The sequence below is a fragment of the Fusarium keratoplasticum genome, chromosome 12 (genome assembly GCF_025433545.1).
Source record: "Fusarium keratoplasticum isolate Fu6.1 chromosome 12, whole genome shotgun sequence".
In the NCBI taxonomy this organism is placed as follows: domain Eukaryota; kingdom Fungi; phylum Ascomycota; class Sordariomycetes; order Hypocreales; family Nectriaceae; genus Fusarium; species Fusarium keratoplasticum.
In genome coordinates, this window is record NC_070540.1 from 27,416 (window position 1) to 41,333 (window position 13,918).

The window sequence follows — 13,918 nt, forward strand, 5'->3', positions numbered from 1 at the left end:
CTTGTTCACTGCCTCATTGAGGAACCATTGAAGATCAAAGGCCAATCTAATAAAGTCCGACTTCAAGATGACACAAATGTGGTTCAAATTACCTTCTTGGGGCGTCAGGCCACGAGCCAAAAAGCCCGATGCGCCAATGTCAGCAGGTCGCATTAGCGTGCGGGGCGAGCGACTTCCGGGTGGTCACCTCGCGTTGCCATCACTCGATCTTGCCCTTTGACTGGAGGGTTCAGATGTAGCTCGAGGGCTTTGATATCGATGACGAAACTCTCTGGCAGCGTAAATGAAGGGAACAAGTTTTTTCTGGCTATATATAGCCCAATTCTCCCAGTAAATCGAAGTGCTCAACCCTTCCTTCGTTACATCACCAACCCCAACCACCAACTTCACCAAATCAAACCAACCAACATGTCTCTTTTTCAGCCTCCACCAAAGCCCAACTCCCCAATGGGCTATCACCGTGTTCTCTCCCCAAATGCGGCAGTCAAGGTCTCTCCCATATGTCTTGGTGGAATCAGCATCGGCAACAGTTGGGCCGAGTACACGGGCAAAAACCAAGACCCCTTCGAGTTACTCGACGCATTTTTCAAGATCGGAGGCAACTTTATCGACACCTCCAACGTCTACAATTCCGAGGACTCGGAGAAGCTCATTGGGCAGTGGATGGAAGAGCGCGGAACCAGGGATCAAATGGTCATTGCTACAAAGTACAGTGCTCACTATCGCGCCCACGATAGGGAGAATACGCCTCTCCAGACCAACTTTCTTGGAAACTCTGTCAAGAGCATGCACGTATCAGTTCGGTGCAGCTTGGAAAAGCTAAGGACCGACTACATTGATATTCTGTACGTGCACTGGTGGGACTTTACAACCTCGGTCGAGGAGGTCATGAGGGGACTGCATGCCCATGTCATGGCCAAGGAGGTGCTCTACTTGGGCATCTCAGACACCCCAGCTTGGATAGTTGTCAAGGCAAACGCCTGTAAGTTCCGCTTCGGCCTCGATTGCAATCATCTCTGACATGTTCTAGACGCAAGACAACACGGGCTCACTCCATTCTCTGTATATCAGGGCAAATGGAATGCTTCATGCCGTGACATGGAAGGTGAGATCATTCCCATGTGCGAAGACCAGGGAATGGCGATAGTTCCTTGGTCTGCACTGGGCAGCGGTCAACTGCTTTCTGCAGAACAGAGGCAAGAAAGAGCAAACGATCCGGATGCTCTCCAAGCGACCCCAAGTCAGAGAGATCTTGCGGTGTCTGAAGCACTGGAAAAGATTGCAAGTGCAAAGGGAACGTCGTTTCAGGCAATAGTAAGTGGAAATTTACCATTAACTCGAGAGTTAGTAACTAATTCGGCCTTAGGCACTTTCTTATTTGTTCCATCAGTCGACTTATGTGTTTCCGATTGTCGGCGTAAACACTGTCGCCCATGTCAACGCCATGTCCGATGCGTTGCGTGTGGAGCTCTCCAGGGAGGATATTGACGCCATCCATGAAGCAGCGCCATATGATCCAGGGTTTCCAATGAGCTTTTATTTCTCGTGGACAAAGCCCCAAAAGTATGATCTTTCTCTCACGGCCGCCAATCATAATCAGATTCAGATGGGGGCTTGGATCGATGTTCCGCCAAAGCAACTGGTGAGTACCTACCCTACAATAACCGTCGACGAACTGAAGCTCACCATTGGCAGCCTTACCGGCCCAGACCTAGTTAGATAATTTAAATTTTAGCGTATAGGAAAGGGAGATGTTGAGTTCAAAATTAATTCCGTCTCAAAGGCTTCGTAGCACGCAGGATGCTGATCCAGTGATTCGAGTCCACTATCCTGGCGAATGTTTTCAACTTGCCTCTGTGAACCACAACTTGAATACTCTTGTAAAATCCCCTTGAACCTTCTCTGCTATAGATGATAGGTAGTGCGTAAGTAATGGATCTTTGTTTCTCTGGGAAGTATAAATATTGCTTCCTACCCATGCCCGCTTTTTGACAGGCACTCGTTGGCGAGGTGGCAGGCTCCCCCGCAAAACTACCTCGCAAGTCTCCCCATTGGGAAAACACCGAAAGGTACCTAGTTACGTAGTAGCTTACGCGTTTTATCCAAAAGGAAAGCAACTCTGTCGTTGCCTATTTAGAACTTGTCCTGCCTCGTACGAGCGCGATATAGCTGCTGTTTAGGCATCTTTACCGAAAGAGCCAATAGGAATGCAATAGTATTCCTTAAATTTGTTAGTTCCTGGGCTTACAATCCCTTGTAAGGTCCTGCACGTGACTACTAATATGGTAACCAAGCAATGATTGCTCAAAATACGAGCGGTTCGTAAAAAGTTCCATTGGTTTTCGCCCAGGTTGGGATGTGGCTGTGAATCCTCCCTTGCAAGTTCAACGTGACCCTTGCTGCATCGTTCCACTTTTCTGGAGGATTTAACCAGGGGAAACTCACAATTGGGGATATTTCATACCAGACCAAGCGGTGGACGATCGGTGAAGCGAAGGATCTAAGTAGAGGTGGCGCAGTAAAGCGAAGGATTTAAACCGAAGGGCATTTAGGCGAAGTAGGTTGTTTATCAAAGACTTAAAAAGGGAACATGTCGCATGATTCACTCTCATCTTCATCAACCTCGCTACTCTATCTGCCTCCTAAACACGATTTTAACATGCGTATTCAATCGAGTGTCGCTTTTGGCCTTTGGGCTGGCGCTGCCACAGCTGCCCAGTCTTCTTGCGGCACCTCACCTTCCAGCCACGCTTTGAGGGCTGTGACTGAGAAACTCAAGGGAGACTTGGAGATTCGAGGAGGGAGAAAACATGTCACCATCAATACATACGTTCATGTTATTGGAGCAAGTGACAAGGAGGAAGATGGATACATCACTGTGAGTCCCGTCATTCAAGAAACTTGAAATGCGTACTCATATTCTTTCTCAAGGATGAAACCGTAAAGGGCCAGATCGATCTGCTCAACAAGAGCTACAAGTCTTGGGACTTTTCTTTCAAATTGATCGAGACCACCAGGTCTATCAATGAGTCTTGGGCCGACAATCCCGGAGGCAGCCCCGTGGAGGACCCCACTGAGCCTGACTTCAGAGCGGCCCTTCGGAAGGGAAGCTACAAGGATCTAAATCTCTTCTATATCAAGGACATGGTCCCTGGTGGAAAATGCGAGCTGCCGATCCCTAACCCCACTAGCCAAGACATTGTCAACGACGGTTGTCTCATGAGATCTGAAAACCCTGGTCAACTTCCCCCAACGTATGGTTTTGTCACTGTCCATGAAGTTGGCCACTGGCTTGGTCTTGAGCACACGTTTGAGAATGGCTGTGAAGAGCCAGGAGACGGGGTTGACGATACTCCCGCCGAGGCGTATCCAGTTGCCGATGGGGACTGTCCCGAGCCAGGTCGCGATACTTGCCCTGATCAGCCGGGCCTGGACCCAGTGGACAACTTCATGACCTACATTAGCCCGTGAGTTTTTACCCATTCTACGTGTTTCAAAGTTGAGCCACTAACAGAGAATAGTGATTGCGGTCCCCAAAGGTTCACACCTGGACAAGCCAAGCGAATGCATAGTCTTTGGAAGAAACTGCGCGCAAACTGCAAGCCCAAGGCTTAAGTGGAAGAAACAGATGTATCTCGATTCTTAATTTCATGAGGCGGAAGGGGACCAGGAGGTGAGTTGCGCTGGATCCCAGAGCGCACACAATGAGGTGAATGAAACTAACCAGGGTTCGTACAGAGTGGTTGTGGTAAGTTGACTGGACTCGTTGTTCAGCGACGATGGCAATGAGGAGGTGAGAGTGGCTGAGAGTTTGGCGGGCGAAAGCAGGGCCAAGACGAACCTGCAGAGAGTCAGGAAGGTCATATTCACAGTTTACGAGGCCGACATGTAGTGGAAGACTCATTTATCACTAGTTGGACCAAAGATCTGCAATGGATCTCGCTCGTTTGTTGAGTATGATGGCTTTGGCTGATCTCGATGCTGTTATTTAAGTGCAACGTTCACAGGTGACGTGTGACGATCTCTGTAGGGGTTTCGCATGTATGTGTACACTTACTGTGGCTTTGACAAGCACAAGGCTCTTCCTTATCGCTATTAACAGAGGCGATAGTGTAAAATATTGTCAATTCCCTGTAGGAAATGATCCGCGACTTGCACCGCAATAATGTAATGGTGGCGGCAGGTCAGGTCTCCCTTCACCGTCGCCGTGAGTCGCAAGAGTCAGAACCATTGCTCATTTCCAGCTTCAGTCCAGAATTCATCGGCGTCATGGCAGACGCGCCACTGATAAACCCGATCTCGGTGAGTATGTGGAAAACTGAATTAATCCATAGGCAATTGGGCGCGCAGTTCGCACAATGGCTGACCATCCCAGTGCAAAAGGTGCAGGGTTAAAAAGGTCGGTGCTCTTGTGCTCTCAGTCAAGCTCAACTGACGCGACAAGATCCGTTGTGACCGCCGCTTGCCCGGATGTAACAGGTGCTAGGAGCAAGATACTGAATGTGTCTATGTTCGTCGGGTGCCCAGGAAACCCGTCATAACTACCGGGGACCGTGTAGGGTGAGTGATGAGCTTTGACTTGGCAGACACGTAAGTTGACGTATCAGATCGATTGAGGCGACCTGGGACACGATTCTACAGCGACTGGATCGAATTGAACAAAACTGCCGTTGTCAGAACCTTCAAAGGCCATTGGATAACTCGCCCGAGCTTGATGCCTCCCCGGAAGAGGCATTTCAGAATCAATTCGAACTAGACCTTGCTATTGACGCCGGTAATAATATTGAACCGGATCCTCCATTTCCAGTCATCCCTTTGACTTCTGTGTCTGGCGGTAACGGTGCCTCTGAGCACTCAGAATCGTCATCTGCTGCGCCAGATCCAAATGCACCGTTACCTGTCCTTCGGTATGCCGGCGAAGAAGTCCAACGGTGTGTAGCTGAACGCCATAATTCTCCCAGTGCAACTGCAGAGGAGCCCATTGAGCCGGCACTAGCGAAGTCATGGATATAAAGTGCGTGACTGCTTAACTGAAACAAAGATGCACTACTAACTATGTTGCTCTCAGGTTACTTAGCTCACTTATTATCAGAACCTTTCCCTGCCTTATTAAACATTCAACCTATACAACTCATGCCTGATATCTTCGGGCTGCCCAATGTCCATCTCGATGCAGCCATCATCGTTGTTTATTATTGCATTTTGTACCATGGCTGTTTTCTCAGTCGCCAGTTCACATCGGCTTCTGATAACGCAAAAACCATGAGCGAGCTATATCATCGCTGTTTGGACGCAGCCTCAGCCTGGGAGCCAAAAGCGACGGGTACAACCACGGACTTTATTGCCGCCTTCTTTATGGTAGTATTGGCTTTTAGTTGATATGTATTATCGCTAATCCAAGTTCGCCAGGTGCGAGTAGCTGCCGAGCGTTTTGACATCGAGCTGAGCCCGAACATGTTCAAACTCGGATGTCAATATGCGGAGAAGATCGAACTTCACCGTCTTGATAACGACCCAAACTCACACCCGACAAAGTTGGACAAGTCTGTACTGAATGCAGGCCGAAAAGGCTTCTGGGAGCTGGTTCCCATGGATGTGTATTTCCGTCTGATTCATAACAAACCACCCGCTATAATGGCTAGCCGACCGGATGCCAAGGTCAACCTCCCATGGCTTGCTGAGCCTGGATCGCAAGCAGAGGAAGAAACGACAATAACAATTCGATTCTTGATCGACTCTCGACGGACCTTCATTCTCCTGGACTTTTTACAGTTACTGGAGGATTCTGAAGGTAGACCTGACCCGGAGCTTGTCTCGAAAACCGAGGCGCTTTGCCGCGAGGCGGCGAGAATAGGACGACTGAGTTAAGAAAATGATAGACTCTGACGGTCAGCTATGGACGATTGCTGGTGTTGCTTTGGAAGGATACACTTGTATTATCTTCATGCTCCGCCGTGCTCTCAGTGTCTATTCTGGCATTCCAGAGAACCAGGCACTTGGCCTTGAGGTTGTCAATCACACATTGGTGCTCAACGCGTCACGGCATATCCTCGAGATATCAGCCCTTCTTCTGGTGGCTATTCCCTCCATGGGTACTGTTGCTGTCACGTTTGTTGTCCTCCAAGCGCACATACCGCTTGCATGTTTGGCTACTTACCTGCTGCATCCGGTGGCCTCTCGCGATTGCGATACAGACTTTATCCTGCTTGAGCATGTGGCCGAGGCGATGAGGGAAATATCAAGGGATGTAGAGGAACTGGTGCCTCTGACAGCGGCCATGGAGGAGCTGAAGACCAAAGTGAGAAATACAGTAGGTGACAATGTGGCGAGATGATTATGCTCTCTGTTGAAAAAGCCCCAGGAGTTGATGAAAAAAACATACACATGGATTAAAAGCATCTACAAGAGTGCTATCGTTCTAAAACCTTTCCTCGCTATGCCATAGTATATCTACATTGCTACCGCGCCTTAATAACAGCTCTTGATATATGTGCGGTGTCCTTCAGCCATCACTCCTTTTCATCCCTTCCCACCTCTCAAAGTTCCCAGCTTCGAGCCCAAATAGATCCAATAACCGCCCGACCATCTGATCCAGGATATCATCAACCGAACTCGGTTTCGTGTAGAAACCGACCACTGGCGGCGCGATGATGGCCCCCGCACGAGTAACCTCCATCATGTTCCTCAAGTGAATCTCACTAAGTGGCGTCTCTCTAACCGACAAGACGACCCTTCGCCGCTCCTTTAGGCACACATCAGCGGCACGTGTGATGAGATCGTCGCAGATGCCCGCGTTGATGGCGGCCAGTGTTTTAACAGAGCATGGAGCGACAATCATGCCGTCGACACGGTACGAACCGCTTGCTATAGGCGCTGCTAGGTCGCATGAGTTGTAGGCGTGGTCTGCGAGAGCACGAACAGCGGCTGGTGTGTAGTCGGTCTCGTATTTGATGGTCTCAGCTGCCCATTTGCTGATAATGAGATGGGTTTCGACGTTAAGGCGGCGAAGGATCGAGAGGATGTGAATGCCTATGGCGGCCCCGGTTGCGCCAGTTATGGCCACTATAATCCTCTTTCTGGTGATCTCTCCCATTTCTGTTGGCAGTTCAAAGTTTATAAGGATGAAGGTGCAAAGATGTGACGCTCGGGGATATGCGATCGATGTTTCAGTTGAGGGTGAGTTATAGGCAGAAGGGTGATCGATGTGAATTTGAAACTGTGGTGAATCTGAACAAGAAAAGGAAGACCTCAATCGTAGTCTAATATAGAGACAGCCTTCGGGCGGAAGCTGCATGGGCCCTGTGGTTCTCGGGAGGCGACTTCGGGGCACTCGGTGAGCTCGGAGTGGCTTTCGTATTGAAGCGGCCCGAGATGTACCCACCCCGAGCCTCGGAGGGTTCGGCAGACTCGGAGGCCTCGTTCCACCGCAGAACCCTGGACATTACGCAAAGAGGGCTGGGACTGACTGGCTTAAGGACTATAAGAAGCACCTGGGAACTGTCTTGGTGTGATTGCTTCTACCCCGATCATCAGCACCCTTACCCACACATCTGCAAATATCAACACTTATTCTCACAACATGTCTTCTCAAGATCTCCCACACATGAACTTCCGAGCCTACGTCGAGGCTCTCGATTCTGACGGCGATCTTGTACAAATCAACCAAGAATGCGACCCCCATCTTGAAGTTAGCGCCATCATACGCAAAGTTGTTGAGAACGACGAAAGGGCCCCCCTGTTCAACAAACTCAAAGGCCAGGACAACAATGGCCTCTGGAGAATCCTCGGCGCTCCCAACTCGCTCCGCTCTGACCCTAAGCAGCGTTTCGGGCGACTCGCTAGACACCTTGGCCTCCCCGTGACATCATCTATGAAGGAGATCTTGGATAAGATGATCGCGGCCAAGACTGCTGCCCCTATCCCGCCTGTCGTTGTCGAGACCGGGCCCTGCAAGGAGTTCCGCCTCACGCCGGACCAGTTTGATCTTACTCAACTTCCCGCGCCACTGCTGCATCAGTCCGACGGTGGCAAGTACATACAGACCTATGGCATGCACATTGTTCAGTCGCCAGACGGCAAGTGGACCAACTGGTCCATCGCCCGCGCAATGGTCTACGACCGGAACCACCTCGTCGGCCTCGTCATCAAGCCGCAGCACATCTGGCAGATGCACCAGATGTGGAAGAAGGAGGGCCGCGACATGCCCTGGGCGTTGGCCTTTGGCGTTCCTCCAGCTGCTATCATGGCGTCCAGCATGCCACTGCCTGATGGACTCTCTGAGGCCGAGTACATTGGTTCGTTGGTCGGATCTCCGCTTGAGGTGGTCAAGTGCGAGAGCAACGGGCTTTACGTACCTGCAAGTTCCGAGATTGTCTTTGAGGGTACATGTTCGATTACAGAGACTGGCCTTGAGGGCCCCTTTGGAGAGATGCATGGGTAAGGAAAGTCCTGACAACCTAGACAAGCTTTTGACGCTAAACATTATCCCAGTTATGTCTTCCCTGGCGACTCCCACCCGTGGCCCAAGTATACGGTTGATCTCATCACTCATCGTAAGGATGCCATCCTCCCAGTCTCAAACTGCGGCCGCCTGACGGATGAGACTGTAAGTAACCAATAGCTACCCACTGCGCGACTAGCCACTGACCTCGACCAGCATACCATGATCGGTCCGCTTGCGGCTGCAGAGATCGGTTTTCGCCTCAAGTCAGAGGGTCTCCCTATTAAAGAAGCATTCTCTCCTTTCGAGTCGCAAGTGACGTGGGTCGCTCTACAAGTTGACACTCAGAAGTTACGGGAGCTACATACCAACCCCGAGGATTTTTGCCGCAAGGTGGGAGACATCGTCTTCCGTCATAAAGTCGGATATACAATTCATCGTCTGGTCCTCGTAGGCGATGATATCGACGTGTACAATTTCAAGGATGTCATCTGGGCTTTCTGCACGCGCTGCCGTCCTGGAATGGATGAGTACCACTTTGAGGATGTGTCTGGGTTTCCCCTGATTCCCTATATGTCTCACGGCAATGGTGCCCCTGATAAGGGCGGGAAGGTTGTTTCGGATTGTCTTTTACCTGTTGAGTATACCACAGGAAGAGATTGGGAGGCAGCCGACTTTGAGCATTCGTTTCCTGAGGATATCAAGGAGAGAGTTACTAATCGGTGGGAGGCGATGGGCTTCGGCTCGTCCAAGTAGATGCTGACATAGTTCTCGCGTGAGACTAGTGAAATGGGTTCATTATTTCTATAACCAGTCTATAGAGTAGTTGAATAGAGTCATGTTTCTGCTAAAGTACCTACGCTGGGCCCTGCTGGAGCCTGGTCAGACATTATGAAGTTGTACGCGTCCAGAGGAGAGAATGCGTCAAAGTCAAAGGTACGAAGCCAATCGTCCATCCCTAGCAAGCTGAAGAATAGGTCAGTGACATTGCTCTCTCGCCGAGGCTATTAAACTGACCTGGAATCTTGAAGGTCAAACATGCCCTCTTGGAATATTACATCCTCCCCTGCATAATTTGGAGATGGTACTTCTCCTACTTGACCTGTAGGGGCGATTTCTCCCGTCCTGGCTTCTTGCAACACTTTGAGAGCTTTTAGAGCCTTCCTATGTGCCGCGGAAAGGCGACCGGCGTCTTCGTCCCCCTCGGACAAGCTCTTGACTAGCTGAGCCTGTATCTCCCCAAAGTCCTCGGAATCGTCAAGGTGCCTCGTAAAGGCTAACAATAACGCAGACGAGAGCCCGTTGTGCACAAAAGCCCATGACCGGGTGGCAAGGTTACATAGAGACCGTAGACGAATGAATGCGAGTACACTCTTCTTGAGTGCATTTTGGAACCTGCTTAACCACATTGCGGAATCATCTGTACCTAGGCTTTGCCTGACCTGTCGGGAAAGGATCGGACGGCATAGGGTGGATAGAGTAAAATTCCGGTGCAGTTCTAGGCTATAGTGCTCTTGAATATCTTGTATGGAGGAGCAATGCTGTCGATCTTTTAGATGCGGGGATAACGAGTCCTTCAGGGAGTCGAAATTGTCGAGGAGCTTGCCCACACTTGATAATGGACAAGATTGGTCCCGGCTTCGAGTGTGCGTGAGCGTTAGATGACAGAGCCAGTTCATTGCCTGACGGTAATTCAGAGCCACCTCTTGCCCCAGAGGGAGAAGATCTGATGTCAAATCCATCTCGTGCGATGCTGGAGGCCGATCAAAGGCTAAAGAGAGGAGGGCATCTTGCCAAACTATAGCCAAGCTGTGATGGCAAATCAGATTTCAGAACTCGTAACAAGCAGAATGCTGTAGGTCTTACCGAAGGTGCTGCGCCTCAGAAGAAGAGAGCCCGAAGCGATCATAAGCTGAGGCATGTTGATGAAGGCCCAAAGAAAGTGCGAGTCTTATGGTAGTCCCACCAAGTACCCAAGCACCCCGTGGGTTCATGTCGTTCTGCAGTACATGGCCAAGGATTATGAGAGCCTGGAGCAGCCTCTTGGAAGGATTCCAGAGGTAGTCAAACGCACCAAGGTGGCTCAATGCATGTTTCACTATATATCCAGATGAGCTATCAAGCTAAGAAAGGTGGGCCGAGTAATACTAACAGTGTTTTTGGGACTTTTTAAGTCTGGTTGATGGTGCGAGGTCTGAGAATTGCGCTCCTGCAGCAAGGATGGCATGGAGTAGACAAAGGAGATGGCTGTCGTTCTGTCTTTGTGCAGAGTCCCGATTGATCAGCGAGCAAATAATTCTTTCCACCTCGTCAATGTCGTCCAGTACAAGTTGAGACGGATGCACTCGATGCCGGTACGTGTTAAAGAGCTGAATCATCTCCTGGTCTTCAGGAAGCGATGGGCCTGGAGAAGCTTGGGCAGGCTCCCTCTGTTGAGAACTAGTGTCCATACCCAGCAGGGGAAAGATACCCGTCTCAAACGCTTCCCGACGTTGGGAATCTGACTGAGGCTGAATGCTCTCCCGTCGAGCTACAGCAATGATGGAGTTGCCGCCGAGCAATGATGGGGTGCCAGCGTTGACAGTCGCCTGGGACATCTCCACGGAACCGACCTGGTCAAGGACTGGCCCATCCTCGCCGTGTCGGTGACTCCGGCGCTTGGGGGAGCGACGTCCAGCCTCGGGTTCAGGGTAAAAACAAAGGTCAGCATGGCCTCGCTTGCGGCATGTCTGGCAAGGCTGTTGGTGATCACAGCGTACTTTTCTCTCCCGGCATGGGAGACATGCCTTACGGCTATGAGCCAAGCGTCTTTCTCGAAGGATCCTTCTAAGGTTTGACGAAGGGGTTGCGGTTGAGTTTGCAGACTCTGCCGCGGGCTCGGTCGGGAGGCTCGGATGGCTCGGAGTGCGAGGCATTAGCCTCAGCGATAACGATGGTCGGTCTGCCGTGAGACAAGTATGCTTTGAGTCTATGAGTTGGTTAACGTATAGTCTATCACTGGTTGGACCAGAGAGTTGGGGTCTCCAGATAACAATTTTCTGTTTGTTTGTTGATGACGAGAAATGGCAATCGGAGCATGAAATATTGAGGGATGACGATCGTCGGAGAGTTCGGAGCTAAGGACGCCAGATCCACATTCTCTCGGGGGGGACTCCAAGGTAGTAAACCTTCCTCTGAAGCGACATTAAGGAGAAAAGGCTGTGAGGCGGGTTGGAGTGTTTCTACTCTCGAAAAGATGTTAGAATCCGAGACTCTATTCGACATCTAGGCCTTTCTAATGATACATGTCGAGCCAGCCATAAATCAATCTAACCCTGCATCAAAAGCGACCATGCCTCCTTCTATCGGGGGATCGTATCTGAAAACAGCTGTGCTTTTGGTTGTTCAGTCAACGGTATCTGTCACGCAATGACCAATCCTTCCAGTTTCCCCCCCCTCCACCCATCCGTGGACAACCTCCCGGAAACTGAGGATACCTTCACCCCAGTAAGACCTCTTGGCAATTTCATACTCCTCCTCTTCAGTGAGGCTGCCTTGCGACTGAACCATACCTTCACCAGTCAGATATCCCGGGGTGCAGGTGGGAAAGGCAGAAAACCATCGGGCTCGCTTGGCAATCTCCTCGGACCACGCATCCTCAGAGCTCTTCTGAAATTCAACTGTTGCCCTGGCTGGGTCCTCTGCTCAGATGAAAGTTTCCTTGACGACGTGTGCAATCAGTCGGGTGAGGAAGTTGTAGAAGCTATGCGCGTTCTGAGACACGGTGCTCATGTTACCAGAGGCAAAGAACAGGTTTGGAAATCCCTCCGTCATGGCGGCGTAAAGGGTACCATAGTCTGGCCCATCCCACTTTTCTTTGAGAAGTCTGTTATCACGTCCCGTCAGAGTGGCATTAAGTGCTGACGAAGGACAAGAATCGACGAGTCCAACAGTGTAGCCTGTTGCAAGGACGAGGACATCAAGTTCATGTTCCCGGCCGTTGGCCATGACGCCATTGGGAGTGTACGCCTCAAGACCCTTACCATATGTATAAACGAGTGTAACGTTGGGCTCGTTGGAGAGGGAGAGGTACTCGGGGTGGAAGGTTGGACCCTTGCAGAAGCCAGAGTACCAGGCCTTGAGCTTCTCGGCCGTCGATGGGTCCTTGACCAGAGCGTCAACGCGCGACCGCATCTTTTCGGTCCATGGGTAGTCCCGGTTGAGCATGTCCTTGACGTGCTGCTCTTCCTCCCCCTTGGTGACGATTTCGCCCGCATGGCCAGCCATGGCAGTCATTCCCACCATTTTAGCCCAGCCATCCTGGATCTTGTCCTCAGTATCTTCCTTTGCCGTGAACATGGCGTCCAAGCTGGCAATGCGCTCATACTGCCAACTGGATTTGTTCGCCACCTCGTACCAGTCCTCAACTGTCGTCTCCTTCTGAGGCTGCGGCCCAACGTATGAGGGCGTTCGCTGGAAGATGTAGAGCTCCTTTGCCCACTTGGCCAAATATGGGGCAACTTGAACAGCTGTAGCTCCAGTGCCGATGATGCCAACTCGCTTGCCTTGAAACTTGGTCATGTCTGGCTTTTCTCGAGAACCGCCGCTCTTGGACCAGTCCCAACGCCCAGTGTGCATCAGGACCTTATCTGACCCAGACTGAAAGACATCAAGCCCGTTCAGCTTCGGGGCGTGAGGGCACATCTGAACACCTCCAGCTAAAATCAAGAACTGCGACCGAACAGTCATCTTTTCTGGCTCTTGGTCAGGCCCCAGCTTGTGGAGCATCGTCACGACCCAACGCTTTGCCTTGCCATCCCACTTCTAGTCAGTGACGGTGGTGCAGAACTATCCTTGAAGGTCCCATATGTGAGCGATTCGTTCAAGATGCTCACGAATCTCGTAGCCGTTGGAACTTGTACTTTGTGTCAGCTTGGGGCTTTCTTAGGCAAAGATCGTACTATCTCAGCTTGGGCATGTAGCCAGTCTCCTCCAACAAAGGCACGTAACAGTATCCTTCAATGCCATAACCGACACCTGGATAGCGGTTCCAGTACCAAGTGCCTCCAAAGCCTCTCGCCTTGTCTACCAGGACAATGTCTTTACTGCTGATGCCAGCCTTGGTCACCAAATGATGAGCAGTCATCAGGCCCAACGTGCCGGCTCCTGTGATGAGAAACTTGACCTCGGCGCCATCTTTGAGAGGGAACCCCTTGGAATTAATCGCCTCATAGTCGACATATGGGTCTTTGTCCATGCTGGCGAGTGTCGGGTCCCGAAAATCGACAAACTGAGCGACTTGGTCGGAACGGAGTCGCTTCTCCCGCTCGGCGGCATATTTCTCGATTAAGTGCTCAGGGATGACCATTTTGGTGTCTGAGTGTGATAATAGAAGCAAATAGGAGAAAAGGGTCGATCTAAGCTAAACTATTTGTATTTGGCTCTTCTAAGATGCAACCACAAGCTGGTATTGCTGTCTACTTATACTGAGGCTACTGT

General features: G+C 50.8%; 8 protein-coding genes across 8 annotated transcripts; 4 read left to right on the top strand and 4 right to left on the bottom strand.

Annotated features, from left to right (window-relative positions):
• Positions 1 to 408: 408 nt before the first annotated feature.
• Positions 409 to 1,723, top strand: NCS57_01358800 (Aldo-ket-red domain-containing protein; the record flags this gene model as incomplete). Its single annotated transcript, XM_053063218.1, has 3 exons — positions 409 to 982; positions 1,031 to 1,314; positions 1,367 to 1,723. 3 exons carry the CDS (start codon positions 409 to 411, stop codon positions 1,721 to 1,723), a joined length of 1,215 nt encoding a protein of 404 aa, XP_052906551.1.
• An 861-nt stretch (positions 1,724 to 2,584) lies between these two features.
• Positions 2,585 to 3,615, top strand: NCS57_01358900 (Peptidase-M43 domain-containing protein; the record flags this gene model as incomplete). Its single annotated transcript, XM_053063219.1, has 3 exons — positions 2,585 to 2,878; positions 2,932 to 3,467; positions 3,522 to 3,615. The coding sequence occupies exons 1-3, from the start codon at positions 2,591 to 2,593 to the stop codon at positions 3,613 to 3,615; spliced, it is 918 nt and encodes a 305-aa protein (XP_052906552.1). The 5' UTR covers positions 2,585 to 2,590.
• Positions 3,616 to 5,262: 1,647 nt separating this feature from the next.
• Positions 5,263 to 6,334, top strand: NCS57_01359000 (uncharacterized protein; the record flags this gene model as incomplete). The annotated part of the gene is made up of 3 exons (XM_053063220.1): positions 5,263 to 5,358; positions 5,410 to 5,791; positions 5,880 to 6,334. The coding sequence occupies 3 exons, from the start codon at positions 5,263 to 5,265 to the stop codon at positions 6,332 to 6,334; spliced, it is 933 nt and encodes a 310-aa protein (XP_052906553.1).
• A 168-nt stretch (positions 6,335 to 6,502) lies between these two features.
• On the bottom strand, positions 6,503 to 7,093 carry NCS57_01359100 (Flavin prenyltransferase PAD1, mitochondrial; the record flags this gene model as incomplete). The annotated part of the gene is made up of 1 exon (XM_053063221.1): positions 6,503 to 7,093. The coding sequence occupies one exon, from the start codon at positions 7,091 to 7,093 to the stop codon at positions 6,503 to 6,505; it is 591 nt and encodes a 196-aa protein (XP_052906554.1).
• A 486-nt stretch (positions 7,094 to 7,579) lies between these two features.
• Positions 7,580 to 9,196, top strand: NCS57_01359200 (Ferulic acid decarboxylase 1; the record flags this gene model as incomplete). Its single annotated transcript, XM_053063222.1, has 3 exons — positions 7,580 to 8,436; positions 8,491 to 8,605; positions 8,657 to 9,196. 3 exons carry the CDS (start codon positions 7,580 to 7,582, stop codon positions 9,194 to 9,196), a joined length of 1,512 nt encoding a protein of 503 aa, XP_052906555.1.
• Positions 9,197 to 9,276: 80 nt separating this feature from the next.
• On the bottom strand, positions 9,277 to 10,536 carry NCS57_01359300 (Fungal-trans domain-containing protein; the record flags this gene model as incomplete). The annotated part of the gene is made up of 3 exons (XM_053063223.1): positions 10,307 to 10,536; positions 9,458 to 10,249; positions 9,277 to 9,406 (listed from the first exon to the last, which is right to left on the bottom strand). Exons 1-3 carry the CDS (start codon positions 10,432 to 10,434, stop codon positions 9,277 to 9,279), a joined length of 1,050 nt encoding a protein of 349 aa, XP_052906556.1. The 5' UTR covers positions 10,435 to 10,536.
• Positions 10,537 to 12,124: 1,588 nt separating this feature from the next.
• Positions 12,125 to 13,207, bottom strand: NCS57_01359400 (uncharacterized protein; the record flags this gene model as incomplete). Its single annotated transcript, XM_053063224.1, has 1 exon — positions 12,125 to 13,207. One exon carries the CDS (start codon positions 13,205 to 13,207, stop codon positions 12,125 to 12,127), a length of 1,083 nt encoding a protein of 360 aa, XP_052906557.1.
• A 60-nt stretch (positions 13,208 to 13,267) lies between these two features.
• NCS57_01359500 (uncharacterized protein) lies at positions 13,268 to 13,787 on the bottom strand (the record flags this gene model as incomplete). Its single annotated transcript, XM_053063225.1, has 2 exons — positions 13,268 to 13,334; positions 13,381 to 13,787. 2 exons carry the CDS (start codon positions 13,785 to 13,787, stop codon positions 13,268 to 13,270), a joined length of 474 nt encoding a protein of 157 aa, XP_052906558.1.
• Between the last annotated feature and the right edge of the window lie 131 nt (positions 13,788 to 13,918).